Below are 16884 nucleotides of genomic sequence, written 5' to 3'. Positions count from 1 at the left end.
TAAAAATAGAATTATCATATGATCCAGCAATTCTACTTGTGGGTATATATCCAAAAGAATTGAAAGTACAAATTGAGTTGGTTTTCCCCATAGTACTATGAATAAAAAAGCCATTTTAACAAATTATGAGTTCATAGAAATCTCTGGTTTTGTGGTCTATTTTTTCAAATAATAGGAAATGAACTTTCAATAAAAAGTGTATGGGGACCTTGAACAAACGATTTATTTTTCACAGACTGATGTGCAGGTGGAAAGGGGCAATTCTTTGACTATCTGGAGGATCTGACTAAATGAATTTCCTCCTAAGCTATTAATTTACAATAACTGAAAAGAGATAATTTATCTCCTACAATGGACTTTCAAATTAAATATAAAAGGAACGTAGGTAGAGAAAATATGCAGAAAATTGGTATTATATCAAAACTGACAAATATTTAAATGATTTTTCTGGTTGCATTCATCAACTGACTGTTAGAGAGAGAAATAACATTCCTCACCCGAATTTATACAAAATTCAGTCCCCCAATGTAAAGCGATATGTAGGTTTTTCTTAGAGATAAAGGACGAAACAATTTGTAAATGAACTTCCATATAAGGCGTCACAGATCAACAAAATTGTGTATTTAAAAATCTGAAGTTAACAAGTCATATAAAAATAATCAAGGATTATTGCTACTGCCTGTGTTATCACCGATTGAGTAAAAATTGCTGTCTAGGTGAAAATTTATGGACTGTCTAAGATATTTTTTGCAACGGTTTAATAGGGAAAGATGATGCCACAACTCCAAATGTCCCCAGGCAGTTTAACCTCTTCACTGAATTTCTTTCCTGTTGCTTTTCAATAGGGGGCTGTTTGCTATTTTAGGGCAACCATGGGTAAAGAACTTCACTGAAAAATCCACGGTCACATTACTCATTTGGGGAGACAGATGATCTCTAATCTGTATCTTGGAAGAAGGAAAAAAGGCAACCTTGTTCTTGATCATTTGATGCACAAACTCAGCGAATATTTACGTACACGGGCTGATAAAGCAGGAATTAACGAGAGCTGCAGTTCTATTTTTCTAGGCTTCTGTACAGGCAAACAGTACGCATTTGAAGTCATCAATCGGCTTTTGGCGGACCCCTGCCCTAGTTCATTTTCCTCCTTCTTTTGTTAGATGCTTTTACCTCGACGACTTTAATCAGGATCGGGAAAGGAAAGGGCCGTCTCCGTGGATGGTCGCTTCGCGACCTCTCGGGTCTCGGGACAGAGTATTCTATTTGATCCCCTCCAGACTCAGCACTAAGCACTTGCTCCTCTGGTCCCGCCCCGCGACGCGCGGAGGCGGGGATGGCCGGGAGCTGCCCTCTTCCAACATGGCGCCGTGGGAGGCGGGTCCGCTCTCCGGCTCCCGGGGTTCCGGCGCCGCGCGTTTTGGTTCCGGAGTAACAGTGCCCGCGCCGCTGCTTTCCCCCTTCCCGCCGCCGTCTTCCCCCTCCTGCCGCCGCCGCCGCTGCCGCCGCCGCCAAGACGCTGGCCTCGGATGGCCGCAGCTGAGTCGCGCGCCCCGCGCACTTTGGCTGAGGTGGGGCAGAGGACTCGTCCCCGGCCTTCCCGGGGACGGTCCGCTCGGCTTTCTCTTGGTCCGGCGGCCCTGGGACTCCTTCCTAACAGCCCCTAACTGAGTCCCCCCAAGTCGGGGACCCTCCGCTCCTCTTAAGGAGGAGTGGACACCTGCCGCTGTTTCTCCCTAAAACGGGGTCCTCTCTTTGCCGTCCCCTCACACCCACACAGACGGCAGAGAGCTTCACGATCCCGTTTGCCATCTTTTCAACTCCAGAACCTTCTGACCTCCGCTAGTTCCTCCTGGCTTCTGCCCCTTACCCCGTCCACGCTCATCAGGAGACGTCCCTCCACCCCCTACAGCCTGGGCCTGGCCGCGAGCCTGCGGGCTGCTTCCGGACCACCTCCTCTCCTCAACCCTCCACCCCCTCCGTGCTCTGACCCTCGGTCCTCTTGTCACCTCTTGGCGCCCCCCATGTCTAACCAGGGAGGAGGAGGGCCCCCCTACTAGGATGTGAGCCCCTTTAACCTGTAATGCTGTGGCTGCTCCTTGGCCCCTTCCATGCCATGGAGAACCAAGTGCTGGTGATTCGCATCAAGATTCCCAATAGTGGAGCGGTGGACTGGACAGTGCACTCTGGGCCGCAGCTACTCTTCAGGGATGTGCTGGTGAGTGTTAATCTCAGTGTGTCAGTCCTAAAGAGTGGGGGGAGGCATTTGTGGGGTACTGTGATCACTGAATCTTACCCTGGTGGCCTGAGCTAGTGACCATTGCTGGCTTCCATGTGGGGGCAGTTTTATTGCTTCCACAAGCATTGATTAATTGCATGGACTGAAATCTGACAAGTGTTGAGGTCCCTGGGGAAGTAGAGATGAGTCAGATTGGACCCCTGCCCTCAAGGAACTCAGCCTGGACTGGGATAAAATTTTTTACACAGAAGCAACCAACTGAGATACAAAAAGCTGAATCTAGAAGAGAGTTTTGTGGAATGTCCCTGGCCAGATTCCAGGTCTTTCTACTGAGTTCTCTAAACTTGGTAACTAGTGGAAAAGAGAAAGAAGACAAGCCTAACCAATCACGTTTTAGCAAACCTAAAGTGTCCTAAGTTTTAAGATAGTATTTTATGTAAAGAAAGAAAGAAGTAAAACGAAGAAAAAAATGCAGCCCATTAAACTATGACATGCCATACATTGTACAAAACCCAATTTCAGAGATGTTAAAATAGAGGTGTTATTTCAGAGATGTTAAAATGTACTTTTAAGACTCAGTGAAGCCTTACTTTCATAATAACTATTCAAACTGTATTTCAAATAAAATAGAATGTTAGACTTGGCACTCAGCTTTCTTTATAGTCCAACTCTAACATTCATACATGACTACTGGAAAAACCATAGCTTTGACTAGACGGATGTTTGGAGGCAAAATAATTTCTCTGCTCTTTACTATTCTCTCTAGGTTGGTCATAGCTTTTCTTCCAAGGAACAAGCGTCTTTTAATTTCATGGCTGTAGTCACCATCTGCAGTGATTTTGGAGCCCAAAAGAATAAAGTCTGTCACTGTTTCCATTGTTTTCTCATCTAATTGCCATGAAGTGATGGGACCGGATGCCATGATCTTCGTTTTTTGAATGTTGAGTTTTAAGCCAGCCTTTTCACTCTCCTCTTTCACTTTCATCAAGAGGCTCTTTAGTTCTTCTTTGCTTTCTGCTGTAAGGGTGGTGTCATCTGCGTATATGAGGTTATTGATATTTCTCCTGGCAGTCTTGATTCTAGCTTCTGCTTCATCCAGCCCAGCATTTCATATAATGTACTCTGCATATAAGTTAAATAAGCAGGGTAACAATATACAGCCTTGACGTACTCCTTTCCCAATTTGAAACCAGCCTGTTATTCCAGGTCCAGTTCTGACTGTTGCTTCCTGACCTCTTCCTTCATGGTAAGGCCCAAGCTCCTCGGCATGGTCCTCTGGATCCATCTTGATTGGCGTATGCCTGCCTGGCTCCGGCTTCATCTCTCACTACACCCACATGAGCATCCTGTCCTCCAGATGTATAGAATTAACCTTGAGTTCTCCAAGGTGCCCAGGCCATGTCCACTTGGCCTCTTTCCTTGGCTAGCCCGGTCCTACCTGTCCTTCAGAGTCTAGCTTCACTTTTCCTCTGCTTTGGTCTTGGTCACATGCCCCTCCTCTGTGTGCCCACAACTTTGGCCTGGCAAAGTACATGGGTTTTGTGCTCATTTTGTTGGTCCCCTCCACTAGATGATAAAATTGTAGAGGAGACGGACATCTCTGTTTCTGGTGCTACCTAGGACCCCGAAAGATTTGTTTATGAGGGAGCCTCAAAGAGGATACACACCATTATGGTTTTGTGGACAACATACTAGGCTTTGAATCAAGAACTTTGGATTTAACTATAGCTAGGAAAGTCACTGTTCTTCTCCGAGCCTAAATTTTCTTGTTTGTAAATTAGGAGTAATGGTACCTGCCTCAGAGACTTCTAAAGATTGACTGAGATTGTGTCTTTGATGAGAAAGACATAAGATTTCTTTGACTTTGCTCATTTGAGACAACAGAAGGTATTCTTTTAAGTAGAATGGTTGTTGTTGTTTGGTCACTCAGTGGGGTCTGACCCTTTGTGAACCCATGGACTGTAGCCCTCCAGGTTCCTCTGTCCGTGGGATTTCCCAGGTAAGAATACTGAAGTGGGTTGGCCTGTCTTCTCCAAGGGATCATCCTGACCCAGGTATTTAACCCACATTTTCTCCTGCACTGGCAGGCGGAGACCTTACCACTGAGCCACCAGTAGAATGAGCCCAAGTAGAATGGTACAGCGGAGAAGGCAATGGCACCCCACTCTAGTACTCTTGCCTGGAAAATCCCATGGACGGAGGAGCCTGGTGGGCTGCAGTCCATGGGGTCGCTAAGAGTCGGACACAACTGAGCGACTTCCCTTTCACTTTTCACTTTGATGCATTGGAGAAGGAAATGGCAACCCACTCCAGTGTTCTTGCCTGGAGAATCCCAGGGACGGGGGAGCCTGGTGGGCTGCTGTCTGTGGGGTCGCACAGAGTCGGACATGACTGAAGCGACTTAGCAGCAGCAGCAGCGGCAGAATGGTACAGTGTTTGAAACAGACTCTTGAGCCAGGCTGACTGGGTTTAAATTGCAAGCCTTACCGTACTCACTCAAGCAAGTGTCTTCTGTATCTCAGTTTCTTCATTGGTAAAAAGAAAACAAAATAGGATTGGGGGATAAAAGTCGTGCCAACGTCATAGAGTTTTGAGTTTTAGGGCAGTTGATACCTGTAAAGTACTTAAAACAACCTAGAGCTTACTAAGTTCCAAGTTCTAAGTTTTTGTTATAGCAACAGAAGAGGCAGGGCCTGGGCATCTATTAGTTGTACATTGGATCAAGGATGACTGGCCTAGAAGTAAGCCTTGCACAAACAGTTCCATGATTGAGAGCTCAGAGTGCAAGGTGCCTTTACACGTGCTTACTCAGATAAGGTCAGGTAGAGCGTATTATGTTGGGAAGGCCTGATGCAGGGCTTGTGACAGTGGGTGCTGTGTGGTATATCAAGTTATTTGAACTGCAAGCTCAAATCTTGCAGGACCTCTGAGCTCTCTTTTCCAGGTTTTCCTTCAGCAAGAAGCCAGCAGTCCACATCAGCATTTTTGGCTGGGAACCTTAAAATTTTAAGCCAAATGAAACCTGCACTGTTCCCCTTCATCTGATATAACTGTCCTCACGTCATTTTTCAAATGAGGACTCATGAAACCCAGATGAGGAAAATGATAAAGCCACATGGCTAGCTTGTGGCAGAACCAGACACGGAAGCCAGAAGCAGTTTGTAGTGACTGAGTCATCTGGAGTTGAGGGTGTTTTGGACTCGGAGTCGGTAATTGAGGGCACCACTCATAGCTCTACCAAATGGCTGGGACTCCCTGGACAGGTCATGGGGCCTCTCTGGTGGCTGTGTTCTCCGTCTGAAATAGGGACTGGCTGCCGTGTGAAGTAGGCCCAGCTGGTCCTCTCGGGCAGAGGCATATGGGTTATCTGTTTCAGCTTTCTGTGTTTCATGCCTTTTTTGGTGACACAGTCCCCAGTTTGGGGAAAATTGTGTAGGAGGTCTGGATTAGTGAGTGGTAGGAGAGAACATTCCCCCATTCCTCTGAATCCTCTCTCCCAAGTTCCAGCCCACATTTCCTCTTATCTGTGAAGTGTCTGTCTCATCTGAACCTGTGATTTCTCCTGCCTTCTAACTTAACAACTGCTATTTGCTAGTTTATGTCTTTTGTTTGGCCCTTTGGAAATGGCAGTCCACTCCACCACTCTTGCCTGGAAAATCCCATGGACGGAGGAGCCTGATAGGTCGCAAAGAGTCGGATATGACTGAGCGACTTCACTTTCACTTTATCATACTGTGCGTGCTTGGTTGCTTAGTTGTGTCCGACTCTTTGCGACCCCGTGGACTGTAGCCTGCTAAGCTCCTCTGTCCATGGGATTTCCCAGGCAAGAATGAAAGTGGGTTGCCATTTCCTTCTCCAGGGGCTCTCTCCTGACCTAGGGGTTGCATTGCAGGCAGATTCTTTACCAGCTGAGCCGTCGGGGAACTGTAAGTGCTCTGAATTGTTAGTCTTTTAGGTTTGTCTTTATTTTTGTGACAGATTGTAATCTTCCTGACGCCAAGGAGTAAGTCTTATTCTTCTGGTACCTACAGTTTTGTTATCTTTGTGCTCCTGGCATGTTGTGGATGCTCCCTTATATTTTTGGTTTGCCGTTGGTTTGACTGAAGCGAAGGAGAAGAAAAGGATCAAGAAATGATCACCATCCCATGTGTAAACCCATGTGCTCTTTTGAAACATTCTTTAGGTTGGGTAAAATGTTGAGAATAAGACTGGGTCATTTTGAAATTAATCACTTAAAATACAACTGGAAAATATGCATCAAGTTGGATGTGCCTGCTTAGAAAAGACCAGGAGATAGTGTTTTATTTTCCAACTTTTTACCCCTTTGTCATCACGATAGCTCCACTTTATTTGCCTTAACAGAACAAGGTGGCTGGTTATGTTCATGTGATTCTCATGATTCTCTCACGATTCTTGGTTTTTCTTTCTCTGTTTCTCCATGTTAGATGTAAAGTTTGTCTGGCTCCTTGTTTATGTTGATGGGCTAAGGAGGCCATTGCTGCCCAGCAGTGTGTTCAAATAGTTGTTAGAAATTTGTCATTTGATGGGGATCTGCTATTCATAAGTAGGAAGGATCCTAAGTTAGTTTGCTAATTCTGTCGTGTTCACACCTCGAGACTGGTTGTCTGAAAGTAAGCAGTCATAACCTAGACTTGGAGAGCTGGGAAGGTGGAGAGTGTTTGGCCTTCTCTCCCCACTTTTAAACCAATGCTGGCTGCTGCTGCTGCTGCTGCTAAGTCGCTTCAGTCGTGTCCGACTCTGTGCGACCCTGTAGATGGCAGCCCAGCAGGCTCCCCCAGCCCTGGGATTCTCCAGGCAAGAACACGAGTGGGTTACCATTTCCTTCTCCAATGCACGAAAGCGAAAGCTCAGTCGTGTCTGACTCTTCACGACACCATGGACTGCGGCCCACCAGGCTCCTCCGTCCATGGGAGTTTCCAGGCAAGAGTACTGGAGTAGGTTGCCATTGCCCTCTCTGGAAACCAATACTGGCTAGTCCTTGGTAAATGCATAGAAGGATTAACTGAACCAGAGATCATCCTCCATTAATTGTCAGGTGCTGAAATTTAGGGTTTTGTTATGAGCTAAGATTTGTAACGTTCCAGTCATCAGTGACTGTTTTATTTATTTAACAGACACTAATACTGCACTTAACATGTGCTAGACACTGTTGTAAGCGCTTTATAAATATTAACTTATTAGTCTTACGAGGTAGGTACATTATGATCTCACTTTACACGGAAGGAAATGGAGGCCCAGAGAGATCCAGTCAATCAGGGCCTGAACAGCAGAGCCAAGGTCCAAGCCTAGCAGTTTGGCTCGCCTCCGTACTCTCAGGCTTTGCACTGGTTGCCTGTGTATTCCATAGGAACTCAGCAGTTTTCATTTACCTGTCGATGAAAGTAGGTAGATACTTTCTACCTACAAATATCTAGAAAGAATTTGTTTTCCAATACTAAAATCTTTTACAGATAGTTCCTCAAAAAGTTGTTTCATTTGCTAAGACTAAAGGAAAAAAAATCTCGTGGCTCTGATGAGTGAGGACTGCCTAAGATAGTTCCTTTTGATCAATTTTATATGCACAGATTTACTTAAAGCACACACGTACACACACACACACACACACAGAATAGAGGCAAAGCTATTATGCAGATTGCCACTGCAGCAAAAGCTTCTAAAGAACTGCCTTTAGAAGGAAGTTGCAGCCACCACACTGCTAAGTGCCCTGCTTGGAAGGGCTGTGGGCGCCCAGCCGGTATCTGGTGCCAGGTGCGGCACAGCCCAGGAGGGACGTTGCAGCAGAGCTCCCCGAGAGCAGTGGAGTGTGTAGACCATTTGGGTTGGACTGGACATCATGGAGAGTCACTTTCCCCAGAGCTGTTTTGAAGGTGTTCTGTACCCTTTTAAATAAACTGTCTCTGTAGGCTATTTTTCAAGTGTTTTTAACTATACAGGTTCATTTAAACATTGATACCAAGTTATATGCACTTCTTTTGTCGGCTAGAATAACTACATAATAGATTAACTCTGCTTTGATGTCATTAAATATGTTTCTCCGTTGCACAGAGTAGAGGTTGATAATTCTTTGTATTAAATGTAGTAGTATAGGTTTACATCATCATCATGGAAACTTGTTTTTTGAACTCCTCCCGTTATGAGGGCAAGGCATGGTTGTTAGTTGCATATCAAGAACTGCATTTGTTGAAGATCTATGGTGTATTAGGTTAGTTCATGTTTATTACATTATTTAATACTTTTTACATTACCTCCATAAGCACTGGGCTTCCCAAGTGGTTCAGTGGTAAAGAATCTGCCTGCCAGTGCGGGAGGTGCAGGCGACATTGGTATGATCTGTGGGTCAGGAAGATCCCCTGGAGGAAGAAATGGCAACCCACTCCAGGATTCTGGCCTAGAAAATCCCATGAACAGAAGAGCCTGATGGGCTGTAGTCCATGGGGTTGTAAAGAGTAGGACATGACTTAGTGACTGAGCATGAACACAAGTACCAATAGCATTATAGACCCATATTGGAGGATAATCAAATTCAGGCTCAGAGAGGATGAGTAATTTGTTCCCAGTCACACAGCTTGTTTAGTGCAGAGCTGAGATTCAGATTCAGGCCAGGCTGACTCCTGAAACCTCTTTTTCTACTAATAGTACATTCCTTCTATAGCTTCCCATAGAAGAAACCTTTTTTTTTTTTTTTTTTTTGTAAATGCGCAACAGTGTACTTATCTATGCTATTGAATCCAGGGTAAAAACTTACACTATTAATACAGAGTGGAAAGGACTTTTTAATGATCCCCTCCCCCAGAAAAGATTTAAACTCTAGAATAGAGATTTAAACTCTGGACCTAGATTGCTGGAGTAAATGTGATTATGTGCTAATGTTTTTATAGTTTATGCCAACATTTCAAAAATCTTTTCCAGGTTCACATATTTCCTCTAGGATTTGCCACATGTTAGCAGTAAAGAAGATGGCTAATTGTGTTTCTTTATTCTTTCTTTGTTTAGGATGTGATAGGCCAGGTTCTGCCTGAAGCAACAACCACAGCATTTGAATGTAAGTCTGGGTTATATACTTTGACTGTTTCTGCAGTAATTTTTCAAAGGGTTTATGGGTTGTGTTACTTTAGAAACTGACAAAAGCAGATTATTTATGATCATCATATGGTACATTTAAATATTTATAGATTAATGCAAGTTTAATGATGATACTGAACTGAGTAATATTTTCTTATTTAATCATATCTTGGGTGTACATATTTCTATAATATAGCTTTAATTACCAACATGACCTTTATCTGCTCTTGCTCCTCACTGTAATAATATTGTAGGACAAATGAAACCTGTAAACTACCTGTAGGCCAATGATTATTGATGAAAAGATTTTAATCCTTTGCTACCTTAAAACAGCAACAGAGTAGAGCAATTAAGTGAATGTTGCGTGGAATAATTCTGCTTTAGTGGGTCTTGGCAAGGCTTTTGGATGGGGACAGCAACACTTCAGGTCTTGAGTCATTCCCCCCAACAACCCCCACCAAACCAATTGGCTTGGGGCCTGGGGTGGGGGCAGGGTGTACTAGAACACTGGTTTTGACATAATCCAGGGGGATGTGAAGGGCCAAGTAGAATGAGAGTTTAGTCAGTAGCACAGGGCCTCTGGTGTTGGGGAAGATAAAGAAAGGTTTGTAATTGTGGCCCCATCTTTTATTGAAGATGTGGTGTGCTTTTCCCTGTGGAAAAATGTACAGTTTCTCCACATGATTGTATCTTTTTTGTTCTTGTGTTTTAAGCAGATGGTTAATGACAGAGAGTACAAGGTCCTCTCTTTTATTTATGTTCTCTTGGAGACAATTTGATAATACTTACCAAAATATAGAATGTTCAGAACCTTTGTCTGGACAGGTCCACTTTTAGGAAACTGTCCAACAGAAATACCTACACATATGTCAAATGCCCTTCAAACAAAGCGTTCATTGTGGAATTTTTTTTTTCTCTTTAATTTTGGCTGCTCTGTAAGGGTTGTGGGATCTCAGTTCCCTGACCAGGAATTGAACTTGGGCCACAGCAGTGAAAGCATCAAACCCTAACCACTATGCAACAGGGAATTCCCTGGAATTATTTTTAAAAGCAAAAAATTTAGAGGTAAGCTAAATGCCTAGAATAATTAATTAAGAATTTTAAACATTGACATGGAAATATATTTGGGATATACTGTTAATAGGCAAAATACATATGGTATAATCCCATTTTGATTAAATATAGTATGATCCCATATTTATTCCCTACTTCCACCTCCCAACTTCATGTACATATTGAGACAAAGATCTGAAGACATGCCCTCTGCAGTGCTTTCCAGTCATTTCTCCTGAAAAGCAGACTTGGGGCTGTAGTAGGGGAAGAATTGACTGAATGAACACGCTTCCTGCTTTATCTCTCTCTCTATTGCTATTTCAGTATTCTCTATTGAATATTTTTCAACAATATAAGCTACTTGAGTAGAACTCTTAAAATAATTAATAAAGAAGAGTATTGTGTTAACCACACTGAACTTCACATACTACTGAAAAACAGTATGTATATCTGAAATACATGTTAGTGTTGCAAGCTCTTCAGACGCCTTGCGGTAACTCCTCAGGGGTGCCAAGGATTTCATGGATGGTCTGGTAATTAACATTTGGGGTACTTAACTGTTGCTAGATGCTGTGTTAAGAGTGTTCCATGGGTTATCTCATTTAATTTAACCTTCGCAAGATCCCCATGAAGTACTTTGAAGGACTGTTATTTGCTCTGTGTTACTTGAGGACATCTCCTCAAAGTAACTTAAGTCTCACAGCTAGTAGGTGATAAAGTGGAATTTCTCATGTGTATTTTCTCAGCCACTGTTGAGACTTGTTCTAAGAGTTGTCATGATTTTTGATGTTGTGCATTCTAATTGTTTCTAGGTGAGGCAAAAAAGAATCTCACCTTGCTTTTTCTACTTCTCCCTGTCTGTATCCCTCCAAGTGGCTCGCTGTACCTGTGCCTTTTTGGCTTTCAGAGTCAGGGTTCATAGTAGTAATGCTGATTATTTTAGCTATCACTTATTGATGCATGTCAGGAAGCAACAGTTAGAACTGGACATGGAACAACAGACTGGTTCCAAATAGGAAAAGGAGTACATCAAGGCTGTATACTGTCACCCTGCTGATTTAACTTATATGCAGAGTACATCATGAGAAACACTGGGCTGGAAGAAGCACAAGCTGGAATCAAGACTGCCGGGAGAAATATCAATAACCTCAGATATGCAGATGATACCACCCTTATGGCAGAAAGTGAAGAAGAACTAAAGAGCCTCTTGATGAAAGTGAAAGAGGAGAATGAAAAAGTTGGCTTAAAGCTCAACATTCAGAAAACAAAGATCATGGCATCTGGTCGCAACACTTCATGGCAAACAGACGGGGAAACAGTGTCAGACTTTATTTTTGGGGGGCTCCAAAATCACTGCAGATGGTGACTGCAGCCATGAAATTAAAAGATGCTTACTCCTTGGAAGGAAAGATATGACCAACCTAGATAGCATATTCAAAAGCAGAGACATTACTTTGCCAACCAAGATCTGTCTAGTCAAGGCTATGGTTTTTCCAGTAGTCATGTATGGATGTGAGAGCTGGACTATAAAGAAAAGTGAAAGTGAAGTCGCTCAGTTGTGTCCGACTCTTTGTGACCCCATGGACTGTATCCTACCAGGCTCCTCCCTCCATTGGATTCTCCAGGCAAGAGTACTGAAGTGGGTTGCCGTTTTCCTTCCCCAGGGGATCTTCCTGACCCATGGATCGAACCTGGGTCTCCTGCATTCCAGGCAGACACTTTAACCTCTGAGCCACCAGGGACTCCAAGAAAGCTGAGCACCAAAGAATTGATGCTTTTGAACTGTGATGTTGGAGAAGACTCTTGAGAGTCCCTTGGACTGCAAGGAGATCCAACCAGTCCATCCTAAAGGAGATAAGTGCTGAGTGTTCGTTGGAAAGACTGATGTTGAAGCTGAAACTCCAATACTTTGGCCACCGGATGCGAAGAGCTGACTCATCTGAAAAGACCCTGATGCTGGGAAAGATTGAGGGCGGGAGGAGAAGGGGATGACAGAGGATAAGATGGTTGGATGGCCTCACTGACTCAATGGGCATGAGTTTGGGTAAACTCCGGGATTGGTGATGGATAGGGAGGCCAGGTGTGCTGCAGTCCATGAGGTCGGAAAGAGTTGGACACGACTGAGCGACTGAATTGAACTGAACTAATTGATGGGCTACTATGTGCCAGACAGTGTTCTTGATGATGTACCTGGATTGTTGCTAATCTTTGCAATAATTGTGTAAGGTAGGAAAATTACACTTGTGAGGAAACTGAAACTCAGAGACATAAAGAGATTGTTGAAGGTGACCAGCTAGGAAGTGGTAGAGTCCATATGTAAATACAGTTCTGTTTTGAGCATGAAACTTGCAGCCTTTGTAACCAAGTACGTTGAAAGCCTGTGAAGGGTGTTAAGTGTGGTTTATGAGTGTGATGGAACAATAAGATCCATCTTGAGTAAGTAAAACTTTGATCAAAGAAATATTTATGGTAATATATTTAACACTGAAAAGTATACTTAATACTAACGAAAGAAATGTTTAAATTTCTAGGTTTAACTTCTTAGTGATCTTTACTTTTTTCCCCCCACAACAAGGGCAGTGGCTCTATACCCATCACCTTCTGGACCAATTTTAGGTGGCAAGAATAAGAACAAAAGTACACAAAGTAACGATAGTTCTTCATTTCATTGTGTTCAGATCGTTGTGGACTTTCCATCATAGACTTAAAATCCTACGCAGGCTTCTTTCATCAGTGTTCTAGTGTGACCTTATTTTCTGTACCAAAGATCCACACTAATGAATGAAATTTATGTGCAAAAAATACTGATGGTTGGAAAGATGTAGTTTATATGCTAATTTGCTGAAATGTTAGAGCTCTTTCAGTAGTTTATGGTATGACGGAACAAATCTTGAATAAATAAAACTTTAAGATGTTTATGGTAATATATTTAAGGCTGCTAAGTGCGGTGGTTTAGTTACTAATTTGTGTCCAACTCTTTGGGACCCATGGGCTGTAGCCTGTCAGACTCCTTTGTCCATGGGATTTCCCAGGCAAGAAGCCTGGAATGGGTTGCCAGTTCCTTCTCCAGGGGATCTTTCTGACACAGGTATCAAACCTAGGTCTCCTGCATTGCAGGCGGTCTCCTGCATTACAGGTGGATTCTTTACCAACTGAGCCAAAAGGAAGCCCTGCAAAGTATACCCAACACTAAGCTCTACAAAAGAGGGGTATTATATTTACTGATGTAATTAAGTGACAAGAGAAAGGACAATGTCAAATTTACCTGTTCTATATAAAAGAAGAGAAAAAGAGTAAGTGGAAAAGAGGGTAAGGGTTAAGGTTCTCTTACTGGAAGTTCAGTTCTGAGAAATGCCATCTTGTTGGTGAAACCCCCAGTCCCCACAGGTGTGGTGCATCTCTCTGAGCACTTCACTGGAGCAGGTGACCTATTGGGCCTGCCCTCCCATTGGCTGTTGCCTGCTTCCCATCCTCCCTAGATTTTGATGGCTTGGTGACAGGGGCCGCGTTTTATTTCACTCTGGCTCTCTTAGTACAGTGGGCCCTGTATATCCACAGGTTCCACATCTGCCAATTGTATGACACCATTTTCTGTAAGAGACTTGATGGTCCACGGATTTTGGTATCCTGTTCGTGATGGAGCAGGAGGGATGTGGTTCTGGAACTAATACTCTATGCATACTGAGGAACAAGTATACTTTGTGCCTTGTAGAAACACCCTTGTTGAATAAGATGGAATGTTATATATGTCCATATTCAAAAGAGAATTGTAAAATGCATGTAACCTAAAGTTAAGTAAAAAATTTGCTTTTTTTTTTTTTGGGTTATTTGTGCAGTTATTCAGCCATGGGATATAACTGGTTGGTGGTGGCAATTCAGGATCCAAAATCAAATTCCCACACTTGTCCTGAGAGGGCAGAGGGTCTGTAAGTGGTTATATTCTTCCTGATTTCTGTTCCTGGGGGTAGCGTTTCCAAGGGGACTTAGGGGTGAATGAGGGGAAGGAGTCCCATTCGTGCCAGACTTACCTTTTGGACTAATGGCCTCAAACCTCTTTTTCTTTTTACCACTTTTAGGTGAAAGTACTACTTTTCAGTATATAGTGTCTAGTTTTTTGTTTTTTTAAGTTAAGAAGATGATCTTAAAAAAATTTCAGTCAGTATCAAAATAAAGCAAAAAGTCTCCATCCCCAGTTCCCTAGTTAACAGTTTCTTCTGTATCCTTCCAGATATTTCCTCATATATAATATATACAATATTGCAGCTAGTTGCCCCTGCCATTACTTAATAGTATATATTGGGTCTCTTTCTAACGTACTGCTGCTGCTACTGCTAAGTGGCTTCAGTCGTGTCCGACTCTGGGCGACCCCATAGACAGCAGCCCACCAGGCTTCTCCGTCCCTGGAATTCTCCAGGCAAGAACTCTGGAGTGGGTTGCCATTTCCTTCTCCAATGCATGAAAGTGAAAAGTGAAAGTGAAGTCGCTTAGTTGTGTCCGACCCTCAGCGACCCCATGGACTGCAGCCTTCCAGGCTCCTCCGTCCATGGGATTTTCCAGGCAAGAGTACTGGAGTGAGGTGCCTTTGCCTTCTCTGCTTTCTAATGTAAGTGTATATAAATCAGCTTCATTCTTTTGGATACTCTTATGGCTGTAACTTAATTTATTTAACCTGTTGGTGGACCAGTTTTAAGTTTAAGACGTTATCAGTTTTTTTAGTAGCATTAGAAAAAAAAAATGCTGCAGTCAACAACAGCATTGTCTCTTATGACTTTCCACGGTGTAGAAATGGATTTGGAACTACTGAAACAAAGAGTACCGTATTTTATGTTTTAAAAGCTATTTCCATGTTGTTCTTTAGAAGGTAGAGCCAATTTGCACTCCCACCAGCAGTGTTCAAGAATGCCCATTTCTCTCTACCCTCACCAAATCAACTTTTTAGTTGATGTCAATTTGATATGTGAAAAAGATTATTATATTATAATTTTATTTTGTATTTCTTCAGTTATAAATGAGCTTAGGCATCTTTTCATTTATATTTTGGTCATTTGTATTTAATTTTTGTGAACTATTTATCACCTTTGCCCATTTATCTGTTTAGGTTATTTGTGTTTTTCTAGTTGACTGAAGAGTTTTCCAATATTAAGAAAATTGCTCCTTTGTCTTAGATATTATATTTTTGTTTCGTTTATTGCTTTCATTTCAGCTTGTTTTGGTCTTTTTCTCTCTCTTTTTTTTATCCCATGGAGAAGTTTAAAATTTTTGCATGGTCTGGTTTGTCATATTTTGACTTCTGGATTTATATCATGCTTCAAAAGGTCTTCCACATTCCAAGATGTTGGAGAAACATTAATTCATATTCTTTCTACTTTAATGGGGTTAAATACACACTTTTAGGTGTGTACATAAATATGTATGTTTGTATGTGTATTCATGTGGGTTCTTTTTCTTTAATAAAACAACATGTATTGTATTACAAAGGCAGAGGATTTTTTAAAAAAATTTTGTACCATCTTCAGTTTATTTTGGTGCAAGGAGTCAGGCAGAGATCCAGCTTTATTTTTCAAGACGACAGACAGTTGATTCCATACTGGTTATTGAATAATTTGTCTTTCCCCAGATATGAGAACACTTCTGAGATGAAGCTAAATTCCATAACCATAAAACATCTTGTATGTTTGCGTGTGTGGGCCCTATGTATGCTATAGGAGCTTGACATTCATATAGGTCCAAAGATCCCTGCTGATTTTCACATTGTCATTAAAAGATTAATGAGTACACCAACACATGAGGTGAGAACAGTCAGCTGTGCCCACTAAGGAGTTTCCTGTGCATATTGTTACATGTGTTCCTCTCTCTGGATTTTCTCTAGACAAGTTACTAGTATAAAATTACGGTTGGGCTGGTGTTGCTGGACAGTAAAAATCTTACTGTTGACTTGATAGATGCATTTTAAGTCTATGTAGACAAATGCTGACTTATACCTATAAATACCGTAAGGTCCCACTTTTCTGGGATACTCTGACGTCATATATTCTGATCTATAGCCCTCATATGGGTATCTTCACATTGGTTAAGCCAGGTGTCTGAGTTTTGGTTTGGAAATTATGACTTTAGGATCAATCTTTGTTTTGTTTTTCTTTAACTATGACTATTTTATACTCACTCTTCATTGAACAGAATCCTTTTCAGTTGTTTTATGAATTTCTGGGAAAAATGAAGCATTAATTTCTTACACTGTACCATATCTAAAAGCTAACTGTTTGCCTGTAAGTAAAACTGGATAGGTTAATGAAAAATTGTAATTTCACATTAGACATACACTGAGTCTAAAAATTAACATGTAAGCTATATACAATAGAATAATTTGTTGTCTTTGTTGAGTCACTAAGTTGTGTCCAACTCTTTTGCAACCCCATGGACTATAGCCCACCAGACTCCTCTATTCCGGATTTCCCAGGCAAGAATGTTAGAGTGGGTTGCCATTTCCTTCGCCAGGGGATTCTTCCTGACCC

At 42.3% G+C, this 16884-nt stretch overlaps 1 protein-coding gene across 2 annotated transcripts in view; it reads left to right on the top strand.

The window, feature by feature from the left end:
• The first annotated feature begins 2049 nt into the window (after positions 1-2049).
• The window catches only part of MAP2K5 (mitogen-activated protein kinase kinase 5), a 261252-nt gene continuing 246417 nt past the window's right edge, over positions 2050-16884 (top strand). For both annotated transcript variants that reach the window (XM_068963925.1, XM_068963924.1), the window contains exons 1-2: positions 2050-2215; positions 9251-9299. In XM_068963925.1, the coding sequence (XP_068820026.1) occupies positions 2081-2215; positions 9251-9299 (184 nt within the window). In that variant the 5' untranslated portion in view covers positions 2050-2080. The remainder of the gene's footprint in view (positions 2216-9250; positions 9300-16884) is intronic.

Source organism: Capricornis sumatraensis, chromosome 2 (genome assembly GCF_032405125.1).
Source record: "Capricornis sumatraensis isolate serow.1 chromosome 2, serow.2, whole genome shotgun sequence".
Lineage (NCBI taxonomy): Eukaryota > Metazoa > Chordata > Mammalia > Artiodactyla > Bovidae > Capricornis > Capricornis sumatraensis.
The sequence above is the reverse complement of the archived record's forward strand: the minus strand, read 5'-3'. Positions and strand labels throughout refer to the sequence as shown.